This window comes from Curcuma longa, chromosome 11, assembly GCF_044706935.1.
Source record: "Curcuma longa cultivar G26 ecotype Majalengka, Jawa Barat chromosome 11, ITB_CL_G26_1.1, whole genome shotgun sequence".
NCBI classification, from domain to species: domain Eukaryota; kingdom Viridiplantae; phylum Streptophyta; class Magnoliopsida; order Zingiberales; family Zingiberaceae; genus Curcuma; species Curcuma longa.
In genome coordinates, this window is record NC_133871.1 from 27,974,322 (window position 1) to 27,992,545 (window position 18,224).

The window sequence follows — 18,224 nt, forward strand, 5'->3', positions numbered from 1 at the left end:
ATAATTTATTAAACATGTTCTAGTTTTAGATTTACAAAGTCACACACTGAAATTAAATGAGAGTACGTAAGATCATAAATGAATCTGATAAATTTAATAGTGATCTTATTTTATCAAAATTTACTTTTAAAATATCATCAAACATTACTTTTATGATGATGATGATTTTAGTGGTCAAAATATAAAAAATATTTAGTTTAAGATGCTTCTAGAAGTTCATTGATAATTTATTTTATTTTAACCACTAAAATGTGATCAACCTGTTTTGGTTAAATAAATAACATGTTGGTCTATGTTCATTACCTAAGTTGACTTGTTTATTTTGGTGTTTGAGTTTGAAATAATTTATATTATAAATACATGCATCGACTCATTTATAATAAATTAGTCATCCCATTTTATATTTTGTTTATAAAGATATAAATATTTAGTTAGGTATTTAATAAGGAGCTATATAAGCTATAAATATATAGTATAAGAACATATATATAAATATAATTATATATGTGGATTCTAGTTTCAATTTATATATCATTAATATATTTTATTTTTAAAGTTTATTTGAGTTCCATTTAATAGCCATCTATCTTGTTTAGTTAAATAAATTATAAACGACGTCCAATAGCTCTACTTAATTTAGTCATCTTAGTTTAATCTATCGTGTTCTAATATCTATATTAATTTTGTTAATTAAATTTTTAATGGCATGGACATTTTTAGAATGAAATTAAAAGAGTCCTTGTGAAATAGGTCATATATATAATTGAAAATTGATTTTTAATTAATGCATCTTAGATTTAATTAAATTCTTTTATTTTAAAATTAAAATAAAATTTAAAATTTTACTTCAATTACAAATTAACCCAAACGATTCCAGTTTAAACTTTTCAAATACTAATTAATTGATTTTAATTTTTCTCAGTAAACTGTTAAATAAATTCAACAGACGTTGTTGGATAGGCCTTCGTGCTATTTCCAGTTTTTTCTTACCTTCCTACTTAAACTAGGATTATCATAAAAGACGATTCAAAGAGTAAGCAGATCGATACCAAATTAAGATTTTCAAGTAAATACATCAAAATTTAATTTGTTTCAAAGCTAGAGAAGAAAACGCCTAATGATATTCACAAATTGCTACATCGATCATGTCAGACATTTTCGAACAAAATCTAACCTACAAGTTATAACTCCTAGCTACAAGGAGCAATAAGAACAAATTAAAAACAAGGGCAAGAATTAAGAAATATTTTGCTATATCATCCGATCCTATTTAAAGCAAACTGTCTGTCTTTGCCGGCAGACGACGGAAGAAATTTAGCGGCGCGGAAGGCATTGGGTTTCGGAACCTCGGGTGCCTCATGATATAGAAGCCAACTAGAGCAACCAAGACTTGCAACGGGGTGGTGTAAAGCACAATCGCTGCCATCATGCTGAAGAGTAGGAAGATTGCAGTGGCCCGTGGATCCCTCCAGCTAAGCAATGCCTGCAGCCTCTCCCCTTGAGTCGCCAAATCTCCGACCACAGTTTGTATCCTCCCGGCCACACTCCTCAATCGATCATACCTCATGCGCACTATCTCAGAGCTTCGGCTGGTGGGGAATGTGTCAAACTCTTCGTCGAGCTCATCAGGATGCACGGCCTCCGCGTGTGAAAGCTTTATGTTCATGTGAGGAGGATACCGTGGGCGCAAGCGGTAATTCCAAAGGCCGATCAGGAACATGTATAGAAATACAGTAGGAAGAATCAGTTCCGGAAAGCACACCAGCAGGGTGAATAGAATGTGCACCAGTACTACGGTGATGATAGGCTTCTTCCACATGCACACACTTCCAAACCATTTGCTCGCTGCAAACAAGCCTGAGAAAACTGACATGAGCCTGAAGAAATTCGCTTTGCTTCGACGCATGCTCCACATGTGGGAGTCGACATCAGACATATACTCGACGACTTCCTTTCTGAGGGGTGGCTCCATTCTGCTAAGACGCGCAGCTATTATTTGAACTGCTTGGTGCCGGAGCATATCTTGTTGCATCATGTTCAGTGGCTGTATGTAATGCATCTTAGGAAGCAGGGGCCGCGAGTACATGGACATCATATTGATAAGAGATGTAGAAGAGAACCGCACGGCGAGATGGAGTTCACCCATCTTCTTGACACCTGAGGAGTGTAAAACTAGTAGTGGATACGAGTGTGTATACACCCGGCCAGCTTCAAGAGTTGAAAGACGTATACGAACCTTGCCTATCTTTGAATCCCTGTTGCCATTAGCACCCTTTTCGAGTTGCCAATTGTCAAAGACACCAACCGTCAAAACTGTAGCTGGATCATAAACCTCCCATGTATACTGCTCATTGAATTTTGGAGAAAGATTGTCGATAATGGTGCGTGTGCGTACCCATTTTCGCCCGTACTTGGCCACACAGTAGGTATCGCATGTCCCCTTTCCTTCTCGTGTTTTCATAGGATGAAGGCCTTCTGCATTAAGGATGCCAAGCTCAAGCAACCCAATGGATGGTTTCCATAGCTGTTTTGCTGTTGGTCTGAGGTCACTACTGTAGTGGGTTGACTCATCGAGTACATGATACCCGCCTTCCAAACAGACACGAAGATGAATTTTACCTGAAAACTTATTTTTCTTCAGTTGGTCGACATCAATCACAACGGGGTTCTCAAGACTGAACCACCGAGCATTGATCATGTTGTGATCGTCAAGTCGCTTTTCAATCGAACCCAAAGGGATAGCAACATGGCCTATCACCTCATCTTTGTTTGGCGCCACACGGTCTTGTACAGAAATTATGAGTTGATCCTCAAACGGTTCAGCTGTCACAAACATGAGGTCTTCGTTCCAAAGAGGGTTGAAAGTCCGTATCTGAACTGGTCTTGTCTTTAGGATCTGATTTCCTAGTTGCACCTTAGCATAAACATCCGGGATGCGGGTTTTGTTAGCTATAAAAATATCTTGTGCCTCGATAACATTGACTCGAACATACCACAGCCTGGGCGCATGGTAGACTTTTGATTTTGTGAGAGAGCTAACCACCGTGGCATCTATAGCTGCAGCTGCATCCAAGTGCCATGCATCAGCAAACGATTCATCAGCTTGGGTACCAATCCAAATTGCAACCATCAGTTCGCCCTTTGTTTTGTCCCCATTCTTGTCCTCAAGCCGGTACCACTCAGGAGCTAACGAACTATCGGGCGGGACACGCGTTGGAACATCATTCAAGTCAAAGCGAACAATCCCAACAAAGTCGTCCTTGATCAGATCTTTGTCTTTCACCATAACTTCAATAACTGATGACTGAACCCGTTCTCTAGGAAATGCAAACACTTCATTCCACTCTGGGTTCTGATTCTTGTCAAAATGCCTGGTCTTCCCCTTGTAGTTACCCACCCTTAATTCAACGTAAGGGTCAAGGCTTCCTGTAATATCCATCATAGGCAAATCTCGTGCCTTGACGACACGTACAAAAAGATGTTGCATTTGTTCCACCAGATCATATGTACTAGCAGGCTTCTGAGCAGGAATTACTCGACCTGCGACAATCTGGCCACCTCCAAGAAGAGGACTGGTTTCTTTTAGTGCATAGTCCATTGGTTGCTGAGAAAACGACGATGAAAACATCCTGACAACTTTGGGAGGCTGAGACTCATATTTCATGGGATCAGCCACATAACTCACCGGCTTGATAACTGGAGCAGAGTATTGTTGCTGCTGGGTTTCATTTGGAATGCTGTGAAATCCACGTTTAGGCACTTTCTTGGGCAAACTTTTATGTCCTTCTGAAACATGGTCAAGCCCTTGATGAAATTGGCTGGGAAGGAGATTATTTGGGCGACGGTCAATAGCTGGAAGTGGGTTGGAAGGTTTGATGGAAGGGTCATCTGTAAGAAATACTTTCAGGCCTAATTCTCCCTTCACACGTGAAAACATTCCACGTTTCTCCAAAGGGTAGTGCATGACTAAAGCAACTGAAAAGGGAACGAAAGAGGTTCCAGCAATCTGAACTTTGCCAAGGAATGACCTCGGATTCATGCCTTTGTTCATGCTGTAAACATAAGCTTCTAGTGTGAGTTCAGGGAGGGAAGTGGGATCTGCAATGTTGAAGTAGAAGAGCTCATTCCAGACAGGATTAAGGTCTTTTTCTTTGATGGAAGTACGGAATTTCTGGCCATCAAAGTGAAATTCCACAAAGGGACTAGAAGATCCTTGCTTATCCTTAGGCATAAGCTCATGAGCACTTACAACTTCCACTCCCAATTTTAAATTGCTCATCTCTGTCAAAGCTTTATCCCCAGTGTGAGACCCCTACATAATTGAAAGATACAAGACAGCCCAAAATCTCAAAATAAGCAATAGAATAGAAAAGGAAAATTTTCATGGTTCAACAAGAGCCAACATAAAATTAACAATATTAAAAATAAAAATAAAAAGTAATTGTTTATCTGAATGCCAATAAGAAAATTTAGTTTCAGGAAACAGATTGTGTATCAGATTTAAAAGGAACAAAATTTATGCTAAAAGCTTTTACCAACATAAAGGTTTCTGTATCTTGATGTTTTGACAAGTTTATAAACAGATAAAATTGGCAAAGCATTTCAAAGAGAACGGTTATTATGTAAATTGTGTGAGTTCATCGGATTCAATGGTTATAGAAAACAAAACAGAGTTGTTAAAGAGAATAGGATGTAAGGAGAAAATAAAACTCCACCTCATAGGGCCAGTTACCTAGAGTGGAGGGAAAGCAAGGAAAAGGTGGACTGATAGAAATGCAAATGGAAATTGCTTCCACTCATATTAAGCAGAAAAGAGGCAGAAGAGTTAGGCCCGAAACCTTGCTTTGCCTATATACCTTCCTAACCGTAACACCCTTTTATCATTCACAAACTTCTAGATGCAGCAAAATAAATTACTCCTGCTCACCTGAAGCTTACTGCTTATGCATTTCTCAGCAATGGACAATATTTATCCGATATAGGAAAACGAGAAAGGAATAATTCACATATAAAATTCAATAGTTACAAGAACAACGGCTTTTTTATAGAGCCAGAAGCCAATTTATAGGAAAAGACAGAATGCTGAAATATGTATGCAGGACGAAGCCTACTTGCACAAGCAAACAAAAGATATGTAACAAAAGACCGGCTTTTTTAATTTAAGAACCACGAAGATTCAATAGAAAGAAATCTCCAGTTTCCGAGGCCTCCCTCAAATCCACCAACTACTTTCCCTCAATCCAATCGATGGTTTTCTACTCCTGTACCAACCCTAATCCACCACCACAAAGAAGCTTTCTCCTCCCGACTTCCAAACCAACTCTCCGTCCGAAACCACAATTAACGATTCAATAAGATGGCAGTGAAATCGGCGTGAGCATCGGCAAATATAGACGATTGAAATCAAATGCAAAAGTTGCTCACTTATCAAGCTGAAGCCCTTCGATCCTTCTCCTGGAATCCGCGATTTGGTAGAGCCGGAAAGCGCTCGACAATGGGCACGATTGGCAAATCGGAGATCGATTCTCGCAGGGAAGGGGAGCACGTCGTCGTCTCTCGAGGCTTCTTCACGTCCGACGCCGCCCTGCTTCTCTCTCTTCCCGTTGTTTCAAAGTGAGACGGTCAAAACACTGGTTTTCAAAACCATGAACGGTTGAAGGAAATAAACTAATTCTTAAATTTATTTACCATCAAATCCGTGAGCTTGTTCCGTACAGGTAGTAATTATGCTATAAAAATTTGCATGGAAGAATTATTTATATATTTAATTTTTTTAAAAAAAATAAGAGAATGTTTTATTTATTTATTATTGCTTTTATAATCTATTATCTTTTCAAAATATGTTTTTAAATTCCTATTTCACTCTCAATAATTTTAATTATTATTATTATTTTTTGTTTATAACAGACTTCGTGCTCAAGTAAACGGTTGCGTGCATGAGCACGCGGGAGTTGTTGAACCAACTATTATGACTAATTGGCCACGTTATTAAATAATACCATTAATTACTAATTTAAGGCGGTTTTTCATTTTTTAGAAAAACAAAATTTCCTTAATTATTTACAACAAATCCAATGCATTTTCATCTAAATTTTTTTGGTGAGTATTATATCAAAATATATATTGATTCATTATTTTTAATTATTAATTTATTATTTTCATAAATAACAGTGCCATTTTTAATTGTTTGGTGGGATGAGCACGCGGAGTCAATTGAGATGGATGGAAAGGGAGAAAAAATCATCCAAAATGCCGTCAGCAACCTATTTTCAATTGTCCACCAGAACTTCAATTATAATTATGATTAAAAGAATATTAAATGACAAAAAAAATAGAGAGGGCAATTGTTCTAAACCGATCAAAGCCCAACAATCAAATTACTTGGGTCTCCTCATCATCCACCGGCCCAATTAAATCAAACCTATCGAACAAGCTCATTGCAAAAGTAAATTGACAAGACAAATACTTATCAATTTATTCAACAGGTCTCTCAAGAAGGATTTATTTGTTGATAAGGGAACATGCTTACTACTTTATACCTCAACCCAATCTAATTTTAAAATTAATCATATATCAAAATATAAATTTTATGGGGTGCTCATAGTACTTGAAACCTCGAATAATTAGTATGATGCATGTAGATTCCATGAAACACTAAATGATGCCGTGGAATGACATAATCGATCCTCATATTTATTTTTAAAATTGAATTAAATTAGATGGTGGAATTGAAGTCTAAATATAATTAATAGTGACTTGTGACTTGTGTGCCTCAAATACGGTTGCTTATAGGACTTCTTGGCTTTTGGCCCGCCAACCTTTATTTATTTATTTATTACTATTATTATTATTGTAGTTGTTGTAGTTTTCGAAATGTTGGATTTACCACGCAACAAATTTTTTATACATAAAACAAAAACATGTAATTTATTCATATATACCCATTCAATTGCTTATAGTAACATAATGATTCTTAATTAACATCCTATATGCACTTAGTCAACTAATTATGTAGCAAATTTCGCAAAATATTACAACTAGCAATGATTCTTAATTCATACTTTTTAAAAAAAAATCGTAAACATGTGAATTTAATTTTTTGGGAACATTTTAATAATTAAAAAAATCTTGGACATTTAAAAGCAATGAAAAATCTGGCCAACATGAAATTGGCGTGATTAAATGAATTTATTAGCTACTTTTCTAAAGTAGTCGTTTCTTGTAAATCTACCAATCATTTTAATTCGATCGAAAGCAACTTTAGTTTTTGTACTGATTCGATAGTGCAAATGAAGATTATATTATGTGTAGCTTTATATATCAAAAGGATATTGGAGAAGGAACCATGTAATGGGAGGCAATAAAGTTGAGTCGGCAATAATTTAGTGGTAAAAATTAAGACTAATCATCTCTTTCTTCTTCATGCGAAGTGTAAGGTAACAATATAATTAGGGAACAATTAGGGAAAAGAAAGGGAGTATATATATAATTATTTAGTTGCATGACCTTATCTCTTAGTCATCAAGCAAAAGATTTCACAACAAATAATACATTGATGGAAGCTTACTGATAAGATTCCCCCTAAGGATAAAGAAAAGCTAGAACTATCGATAAAAACACATATTAGGAAATAATATGTAACAGGATTTTAAATCATGAGAGAAAAAACACAAATGAAACAATAATTCTTAGATGCGCAGAGCAATTCTCTTCTTCCTTCTTATTAAATTGATGCATCACCAGCTAGCCAATTCGATTTTGCAATTTCCCTATTAATTACCTTGTTAATTAATATATCAACTGGCTGCAAGTTGACCAGTGCTTGCACCTTGAAACTTGCAGTATCTTTCAAGCAACTATCTTCTTCTTCTCCACAAGATAAACTGGATATTCTTATTAAAATAAATTAAAATTGTAAACTATCTGTAATTGGATAGCAATGTGGGCCCAAGCTTCTGGCTACAGTCTTTGGCTCTTCGCGGCACCAGGGAGCCATATCCGAAGGGTTCCTTCTTAGGTCAGATTAATTGGAGGCGGCCTCAACCCATCTTGGACTTTTGACCAGACGGCGGATCGACGCGGTCAGTCCTCGTCCCGGACTGGGTCCGCCGAGTGGCTTCTTTGCTTCTCGTCGGCTACGAACGTCGACGTCGTCGATAGCTAGTTCACGCGCACGAACAGAGCGAGCGAAGGCGGCGGACCACGTGGCCGAATTCGACTGAAGTGGGTCCACGGTGTTCCCGACGGCTGGTGCGAACCGGGAAGATGACGACCGAGCAGATGCATCCGGTGGAGGTTACAACTGCACGGACCCTCGGTCCCGAAGCTTCCCAACAAAGCCAAGATTCGAGTCGACGGTCGGATCTCAAGCGCGTTGCCGGACGGAATGCCTCCTGCATCCATGTGTGCGTTGCGTAGCGGATTCCAGGAACACGCGGGGGCTGGCGACACGCGTCGCGTTCTAATGGGGACGCGTAGCGATAGTACGTCAGCAGGCGCGTTCCCCCTGCGAGCTTGCCTATTTATACTGCGCCTCCTCGGTCTGTTCGCTTCACATCTATTTCATCTGGTTCCAGTTTCGATTTGGGTTAAGAAGAGTTGTGGTGCGTTGGACGTTTCAGATCCTTGATCGCTTGATTTGAGAGGTGATATCGACGATGGAGAGCCTTACTCTCACCGGAGCCGTGAAGAGGGCCGCCTCTGATTTCCCCTCCCGCCGCGCCATATCCGTCCCCGGCCGCCTCGAGCTCTCCCACGCCCGCCTTCAACAGATCGTGGATGGCGCCGCCGCTCGACTCGTCGCCGCCGGCCTACGCCCTGGCGATGTCGTCGCCCTTGCTTTCCCGAACACTGTCGAGGTTTGACCTTGTTTCTTTCTCTCCCTTTTCGACGTGTCGATTGATCTATTTTTGCCCTAATTTTGTTGCTAACGCGTGGGAGGTTGGTTGCTTCTCTCGCAGCTTTTGATCGCCTTTTTGGCTGTGATCCGCGCTCGTTGCGTGGCGGCTCCCCTCAATCCTGCGTACACCCGCGAGGAGTTTGTATTTTACATCTCTGATTCGGAGTCGAAACTCTTGTTGACCAACGAAGCAGGCAACGCGGCGGCGGAGGCTGCGGCGGCGGAGATCGGGATTCCTCGCGCTAGCGCCTCCCTCCCTGACCCTTCTGGTCCGCTGGAGATATCTCTTCCAGTCGGACTGACGGAGGGCGACTTTGCTGCTTCTGCTCTCGCAGGATGCGTCAACGACCCCTCCGACGTTGCTTTGTTCCTTCATACTTCGGGCACCACGAGCCGACCCAAGGGTGTGCCACTCACCCAGCTCAACCTGGCTGCTTCGGTCAAGAACATCCGGTCTGTCTACCGGCTAACAGAGACCGATTCCACCGTGATCGTCCTTCCCCTGTTCCACGTCCATGGGTTGGTAGCCGCCCTGCTCTCGTCCCTCTCCGCCGGTGCTTCCGTGACCCTCCCCGCCGCTGGCCGCTTCTCGGCCTCCACCTTCTGGGCTGATATGCGCGCCTCCGGAGCCACCTGGTACACCGCAGTCCCAACCATCCACCAGATCCTTCTCGACCGCCACGCCTCCCGGCCCGAGTCGGCTTACCCCCAGCTCCGCTTCATCCGGAGTTGCAGCGCATCGCTTGCCCCGGCCATCCTAGAGCACTTGGAGACAGCCTTCGGCGCGCCGGTGCTAGAAGCCTACGCGATGACAGAAGCCTCTCACCAGATGGCCTCCAACCCTTTGCCACAGGACGCGCCCAGGAAGCCCGGCGCTGTGGGGCGACCGACTGGGCTGGAGATGGCGATCCTGGACGAGGAGGGCTCTTGCCGCCCGCCTAACATGCCCGGCGAGGTTTGCATCCGGGGGCTCAACGTCACCAAGGGTTACAAGAACAACCCCGAGGCCAACAAGGCGGCCTTCGCCTTCGGTTGGTTCCACACTGGCGACGTCGGCTTCCTCGACGAGGAGGGCTACCTCCACCTCGTCGGCCGCATCAAGGAGCTCATCAACCGCGGAGGTATTTTACTTCCCATCCGATCCGATCTCCGCCAATTCATTACCCGATCTAATATAGATCCAATCTGATCCCCTTTTCCCCGTCGCAGGCGAGAAAATATCCCCAATCGAGGTCGACTCCGTACTGCTCGACCACCCGGACATCGCGGAGGCGGTGGCGTTCGGCGTGCCAGACGACAAGTACGGCGAGGAGGTAAGCCACGGAAATACCTCTCATCTGAACCGTTGCTTGGCCATCGGACTGTGCGCGGTGATGACCTCTTGCGTTCTTAATTGCAGATAAACTGCGCGGTGATTCCGAGGGAAGGGGAGGAAATCGACGAGGACGAGGTGGTAAGGCATTGCCGGAAGAACCTGGCGGCGTTCAAGGTGCCGAAGAAGGTGTTCATCACGGATACTCTGCCGAAGACGGCGACAGGGAAGATCCAACGGCGGATAGTGTCCGAGTTCTTCGTAGCTCCCGCCAAGGCTCCAAGGGCCGGCGCTTAATTAAGCGCATCGAGACACACTTAAAAGTTAAGAAAACGCTATTTAGTATATAACATTACCTCACTGCAATAAATAAATTTAAAAAAAAGGAGGAAACAAGGGCGGCTATTTTTGTCCTTGTATCTATAATAGTGTATTAGCAGCGTTATATATAAGAAAAATGTTTTTTTTTAATTTTTATGTAAAGCGGGGCTGATTGGGAGTCTCGCGTTAGCCTTAATTATTAATGAATTTTGAAGTTTGTTTGTTTTTAATATCAGTTGTTTGGTGGATCGTGACATTTACCGGCCGTTTTAAAAAAAGTTCGCCTGGAAGTGGATCCATCAAAAAAGTATCACGAAAATATATTGATGAGGGTGTATACATTCTTTATAAATTTGAACAAAATTGAAGACTCACATGAATAACATCTTGTCTGGATTGATACATATCCCAAATCTTAGTAGATCTGCAGGCCTAAGTGTTGGAAATAATATACATATTAAATGAGTTAGTGACTTCCAACAATACACTAAATCAAATGCTTCACAGGAAGAATGCAAGTGCGTGCCTTACAAACAAGCGTGGCACTAGCTAAGCTTCCAAGTTTTAAGTGCTTTGCTGAAAGTGAAGTGTGTCGGCAGCCATCACTGACTCAATTAAACATCCAATTGCACGATTAGTTAACATTACATTACAGCATTTTAATTAATTTAATTTATTAAAAAAAATCAGTTTCTACTTTTTTGTAAATTAAAACAATAAAGTTTACCTAAATAAATAAATAATTTCATAAATTTAGAAAATGGCAAGTAGTCACGGATCATTTTGGATTTCCGTCGCCTTGAGCGAATCTAAGCCGCACGCGCTCACGCTGTCTCTATCTCGGTAACTCCGATGTGAGAGCGGGCGATCATCGAGCGAGAGAGCTAGTGAGGTTCCCTGGGCCGCCGGAACCGGGCCTGTTAAAGGAAGGGGATACCTCAGCGGGATGTCGGAAGCAGTAGAACCGCCGGGCTGGCTGCCGGATGGATGGATCATGGAGGTCAGGAAGGGGATCCAGGGGCGCGTCTATCGGGTAATCAACCTGAGTCTTCTCCACCCTCTTAAGTGATCCTTCCCTTGATCCTGGGTCGATCGGTTCTGCGTGTGATCAATGAAAGAACTATGACGGGAAACCCTCGACTTCCCTAACTTTGACAACGCAGATCAACCTTCTGCCATGTGGATTTTGTTTGTGCCTTTTTTGTTTTGAGGAGCCATGCCCTAATAAAAGTCGCGATTTTTCGCACATTTTGAAGCTAGGGAGTCCATTGGCAGTACGTCGATCGCATAAGATTTTTCTCGATTTTTACTCGAGTAACTGCTGCACAATGATTTCACTTTCAGTAACACATTGTATCCACTGTGGTTTCAGTTTCTGCTGCTTAACTTCTCGCAAGTTTACTTGGTCGGAAAAAAATTTGTAAATTGGGTTCTTTGACAATAACTTCAACTTTTGAGATAAGTGGTCATTCAATCGAATGCTTGCATTGCATCGATCTATAGTAGTGTTGGTTAAGAGTTGAATACTGACTAGCCTTCCCCATCTGTTTTACTTCTTTGATTTTCTGTATCGTTTACATTGCGCCATTTTGGTTTATTTTAAAACTCCATAATAGTAGGAGCTTAAGCTAGAATACAAGTTCATGGCAGTTGGTACTGGAAAAAAATCCATGGATTTTTAAGTATTATTATTCATCCTAAAATGTTATGAAACAATGATAGAGATCCCCTTTACTTACATTATCCATTTATATTGCAGTATTACACATGTCCTATATCTGAATCCACGTTCTGCTCAAGAGAAGAAGTTATCCACTATCTTATGAATGCAAGATCTGAGAAGCTCATCGATGTAAAACCTGAGACAGATTCATCTAAAATTAGTAAATGCTTAAAAATGGCAAACCATGAAGTAGGTTTATTATTATTTTTAGTTTTATGTTACTTTATCTCCTTATTTAAATTTGCTAATATGTTGTTTTCACGCGGTCTGTCATTAGAATGTGAATGAAGTAAAAAAATCACCTGTGTTGTGGTTGCCTCAAGGATGGATAGTAGAGCTTAGAGTTCGAAAAGTTGGCGGAAATGATGAAGAGAAATACAAGGTATTATATTCTGTGTTTTTAGCCACAGTCCTTCCTCCCTCTAAGCTATTTCAGATTTACTAACTCCATGTTTATTGTATTGATTGAATAAATAGATGGATACTAGCAGAACTTGGGGCCAAGTTAGGCAGACAGTGTAAATATAACCTGTGAATTCTTTTTAATTATCACAAAACATAACTCCTGCTCAGTTGTCTGGAAACTCTATTGCTTTTCATAGGGCATTTACTAATTGCAATCTCACATACCCACAAGTGCATGCTTTGAAGGTTCCTGTTGCGAGAATAAAATTGCAAATGAATGGATGCAGCAATAGATATTCTGAAGATCTGTTTCTATATAAACTTTTTGTGAATCCTCATTGGTTGCAAGAAGGGTATTCACAAGAATTATATTCTTTGATGATTACAGCGCTATGTACATCGTTCTACTGGATCTATTTTCTATTCCAAGGAAGAAGTACTTCAGTTTCTTGAGGTGGATCATATATGTGACAACTTGGTCTCCACTTATAAGGGGTACCTTAAGACAGAAAACTCCAAGACAGAATCCAGTGACCTTGTATGCATTTTCTTGAAGTTCGTGTCTCTTATTGTGCTCTCTGTCTCATATTTTATCTAACAACTATATACACTGACGACTTAGAAACATCTGATGGGTCTTTATTTCAAATAGGTCCTGTCACGAGTTGAGTATTCTCCTGCCTATTTACCTGATGGATGGATTAAGGAGGTCAAATACAGAAGGAACCCAGAATGCAAAAAGAAATTTAGGCAGGACCCAGTATGTACAAGAAGGAATCAATTTTGTTTTTGTTTTTACTGTTTTTTGTCTTTCAAGTTTCAACTATGAGATATTTTTGGTTTGTGATGTTTGTTTGATTAGATTCTATACTCTATTTTGAGATTTCCCAAGCATATTGTAGATGCTTATGGCTTAAAGAGATAGGTTGGTACCTCTTTGACCTTTTGAATTTTCACATTTTTGTGCACATGTACCCAACTTAGATGGGTGATAAATGCGGATAATTGCAATACATGTTATTTTAAGCGAACCTGAAATCAACCTGAACTCAATTATCATGTATAATCAAGTATCTGAATCCTACTTAAATAAGTCAGATGCCTATAGATACTGGATTATTGGATATCTGATACCATCCCTATGAATAGAGGGATACCCCAAGAAATCCCTAGGAACATAAGCATCAAATAGTTGTAATCATGACTTTTTTGTTTTTCTACATCTTAGACTTGAGAATTATGACTATGAAGATATTTGGTATTGCCTGTCATATCTGATTGCACGATCAATCATTTGCGAAAAAACAATTTAAGGAAACTGAATTTAAAGTAAGAAATTTATATAAATTTGATACAGCACAGCAAGAGATGCCGTAAATCATGGATCTATGATTATTGTGAAAAATAATCAAGAATGTAGACATCTTACACAATTATCTTCTAGATGTGTTACTAGAATTAGCCCTAGGCTTTACTTGCTGTTATCATTTACCTTCAACAGAGAAATGTAAGAATAAATAATCAAAATGTAAAACATGTTGCTTATCTATAGAGCAACACTTGTGATTAGTGGAGGGATTAAGACTTTGGGTATTATGATTAAGGTGTCATTACAATTTGCATTGTGGAGCAGCTGTGTGATTACTGCAAATTGTCAATTTACACCATCTGGCCTGATCTGATTCACCCATGGTTGCCAAATGGAATCCTCATTTACTGGGCTGGATGGATTTTTCTCCAATTTTTTGGAAATTTGAAACTGGATCAAAATTGTTCTAACTGAACTAGCTCATCAATTTTCAACTGAATGAAGAAGGCTGGTAATGTTTATGGTGTTTCCAGTGTCCAAGATTTGGAAGCGAGCAATGCATAATTGTTATGTTTGTCTGAAAATTTGTTGCTTTTCAATGACATAACTTGCTGGAGTTATGAGCTCTTCGCAATTGTTATCCAATAACTCTTTATGAACCAAAGTAATTTAAACATCTAAACTTAAACACTCTACACTTAATATAATAGATGAACTTCTGAAATGACAAGGTATATATCTCTTCATGGATGCATAAAATGCAGAAATGTTGAGTCTCTATGTTTAAACTGCTGACCATAATTTATGCATGCAAAATAGCACACAAGTCACGTTTGAGATCTTTATTGAATTTTTAAGGCTTGGGTTTGGATTTTAGCTTCCTGGTAACTATCAAATTACTTTTGGCAACCTCGAGTTGGAATTGGTGATTTGAATCAAGTTAAAAAGGAAATCAAGTATGTGTGAACACAAATAGCACTCGTGATTGTGTTTAGCATTCGTCAATATGAACATTTCAGTATAATTGATCACGCAACTTTAGCAGCAAGTACAATTAACAAAAGGAACAATTGATGCTAGAAACTGTAAGTGATTGTTCTTCGAAAGAACATGCCCTTAGGTTGGAAGCAATATTAACTGATCATATTTTTACTCAAACTTATGGCTCATGTTTTATAGAACTACCTAATAAATTTTGGCGGTGGTTCTATCAATTTGTTAATTGGACAATGAGATATAAATTTTGTTATCAATTTGTACCTTCTTTATGCTAACTGAGTTTGCATAATGGTAGCAGTCTTAAGGTGTTTTTAGTAAGTCCATTACACTGTTAATGCATACCTAGTGTATTTTCCATTTTATATGTTGTTGAAGAGGATCTCTTTGTTGCAGTATTACACTGATCCTCAAAGTGGTTATGTGTTTCGAACACGTAAGGATTGCTTCCTCTTTCATGATCATGGTATATTAAGTAGATATGCATCCAAGCCAAGAAGAAATAATGTCTACGACATCCTTGGGTTTGAAGAGCCTTCTACTGTAAGTACCCTGGCCTGGGAGTTGCTACTTGCATACTTCATGATGCTATGTTTCTCTATTTCCTTGTTGTCAGAGTTAATTTGCTTGTATTTTGTCATTTTTATGTGCTGTTTGACAGTTACACAATTTGAGATTGGAGTCACATATTACAGATGTTGCTCTAGATGCTAAATTGTGGTAGATGACTAACATTTGCTGTAGTTCAAACCTTCAGAAATATAATACTCAAAACGAAAATATCATTTGGTCTGCTATCATAAGCTATTAGTTATCCTGCATTTAAAGTTAATGCAAATGTATGATATGGTACATCAGGAAAGGTGCTTTGCTTAGGGCTCACCAACTAGGCATTAAGCTGTAAATTGTAGAGATCTAGTTCATACCTTCATGATTGATTTGGAGCCTGCTGATTTTTTCTTAAAGGTGATTGGAGAAATAAAGATCAAAGGACACTGCATAAGATCAATCTGAAAGAATATAGGCTGTTGTTATCATAGGATAGAATTGCTTATTGTTTAATTTCAACTCGCTTATTTTGCTGTATTTTATCAAATATTTAAAGCTTGACATCTATTGTTTTCCTCAAAACATTAGGATTCAGGATCTCAAATCTCTATCTCTAATTCTTATCGTGATGTACATATGCTTAATCTCAAAAAGTCCCAACAGTTTGAGGTTGGCTGTATGATCTTATCTCTTTATGCTAGACTATATAACTAATATCCACTTCAATTAATATATTTACTAATATATTCTTTGGTCTTCCTCTAGTTTTACCCTATCTACTCTAATAAACTCCATTATTTTAATTATAAAATCTATCTGCCCCCATTGAAAATGTCCATGCCATTTTAGCTTGTTATTTGCACCCCCCCCCCCCCCCCCCCCCCCCCCCCCCCCCCCCCCAAAATTTACCATCTATTAGAATCACACCTAATACTTTCCTTTTAGTCCAAGTGCCGCATGACAATCACGCAATACTCCCAAAACTCGTCTTCATTTCAACAACCAACATCTTCATTGATATCTCTCTTTAAATAAGCTTCTTATGTTCAAGAAATTCTAATTTTGACTGCATGGTATGAGTGAAGTTCAGCTAGAAATTAAAAAACAGTCAATAATTTGATGTTAAGAATGCCTAAACCTCATAAAATAGTTGGACACTCCTTATAATGCAGATACAGGCATGGAACAGATAAGTTTGAGGGTCTTCTTATGTATGGTTTATTCACAGTTTATTTCAAGCAATTTGAAATCCATTGATGTAATTTGTATCACTAAAGATTGGATCGATAAGTTGAGTGCCAATGCTAAGCCTTGCCTGTTTGCCATATTGATTCTGTAAAAACTTAAGTAATTCTTTTGGGACAACAGGATTCAGCGTCACCCAAGAAACTAAAATTCAAGGAAGATATTTGACAGGGAGATGCTGATCAGCACACCAAATTTGTGAGTTCCAGGTTCGAGTGGATAACTGAGGAACTCTAGAACAGAATGAACTTTCAGTACCAAGGGATATGCGGTAATTTATTTCAGCATAAGAGCTCCATTTGTACAAGATTTGCTAATTGCTTATTGTCATCGCAGTACTGCATGACTAGATGCCTGGATTGATTGTGTTGTATCTGATCATTCTCATTGTAAGTTGATTTATTGTGGAACAAATACTGAATTTGTATGTACTATTGTTCACACTATTCTAATAAACGCTTATTGTTTTTTTAAAAGATTTTGTTGACATGCAATTTTCTTATCTAGAGTAGATTAAGTAGCACAAAAAAATATATATGATGCAAGAATGATTCGTTTATTTTTAAGAATAGTTTGTTAATTTTATGCTCTATAATTTTTTAAAATAAAATATTATTATTTAAATTAATTCTATCAACTCACATAGTTAAATATGTTGTTCATCTTGTACCGACTCTCTTTAAAAAAAAAGTGATCTTTTCTAGGTTAATACTGTAACTCAGATTCTTCTTTAACTTCTCTTGATTGGGAATTCAAAGGCTTTGTATGTGCAATGCTGAAATTGTCACTGTTCTCTCTAAAACACGTCGAAAGGATCTGTTTGTTTTCATGGAAAAGGAGAATGCCAATCATTCTCTCTTCTTTTCTTTTCCTTAGAAAACTGCGTTTTTTTGCTGGATTATTGGAGTCCAATTTGATTGCTCAGTGTTAGCATGTAATGAAATTGTTTTATATGATCATCACCTTTCGTCTGCTCACTAGAACTTGAGTTAGATTTCATTGGCAGAGTGTACCAATTTTAAAACAAAAATCTCACATTCAGTAGTAGGATTAGTTTCTTTTCTTCTTTTCCCATTTTTGATTAAAGAGGATAATACCTGTATGGTCGAGTTTAAATTTAAAGCCTTCCAAACAACACGAAACAATCTAAGCATACTCAGCATCAGATGCCATGAAGCCACGTGAAAGCATGGTTTTCACATATGCTATTAAGAAGAACTTATCCGGAAATGGAGTCTCTCAGAAGAGTATCTCAGTATGTTTTGTTGGATCTCTTAGATACCGGCTAGAGAGGGGGGGTGTGAATAGCCGTCCACACTTTTCCCTTTTCTTGCTTCGTCTTCGTTAGCACAGCGGAATGATTAATCAGAAATACGAAGACTGAAATCAGCACGCTAACTCAAGGATTTACGAGGTTCGGAGATGATGCTCCTACTCCTCGGCGTGTCCGTAAGGTGGACGATCC

At 39.2% G+C, this 18,224-nt stretch overlaps 3 protein-coding genes across 3 annotated transcripts; 2 read left to right on the forward strand and 1 right to left on the reverse strand.

Annotated features, from left to right (window-relative positions):
- Positions 1-1,082: 1,082 nt before the first annotated feature.
- Positions 1,083-5,608, reverse strand: LOC141839218 (FT-interacting protein 7-like). The gene is made up of 2 exons (XM_074726911.1): positions 5,425-5,608; positions 1,083-4,312 (listed from the first exon to the last, which is right to left on the reverse strand). The coding sequence occupies exon 2, from the start codon at positions 4,277-4,279 to the stop codon at positions 1,271-1,273; it is 3,009 nt and encodes a 1,002-aa protein (XP_074583012.1). The 5' UTR covers positions 4,280-4,312; positions 5,425-5,608; the 3' UTR covers positions 1,083-1,270.
- Positions 5,609-8,562: 2,954 nt separating this feature from the next.
- Positions 8,563-10,762, forward strand: LOC141838452 (putative CoA ligase CCL9). Its single transcript, XM_074725936.1, has 4 exons — positions 8,563-8,858; positions 8,961-10,020; positions 10,109-10,212; positions 10,299-10,762. The coding sequence occupies exons 1-4, from the start codon at positions 8,658-8,660 to the stop codon at positions 10,506-10,508; spliced, it is 1,575 nt and encodes a 524-aa protein (XP_074582037.1). The 5' UTR covers positions 8,563-8,657; the 3' UTR covers positions 10,509-10,762.
- A 606-nt stretch (positions 10,763-11,368) lies between these two features.
- LOC141841998 (uncharacterized) lies at positions 11,369-17,194 on the forward strand. Its single transcript, XM_074730210.1, has 7 exons — positions 11,369-11,565; positions 12,292-12,444; positions 12,533-12,637; positions 13,049-13,198; positions 13,313-13,420; positions 15,362-15,508; positions 16,883-17,194. Exons 1-7 carry the CDS (start codon positions 11,479-11,481, stop codon positions 16,925-16,927), a joined length of 795 nt encoding a protein of 264 aa, XP_074586311.1. The 5' UTR covers positions 11,369-11,478; the 3' UTR covers positions 16,928-17,194.
- Positions 17,195-18,224: the final 1,030 nt, after the last annotated feature.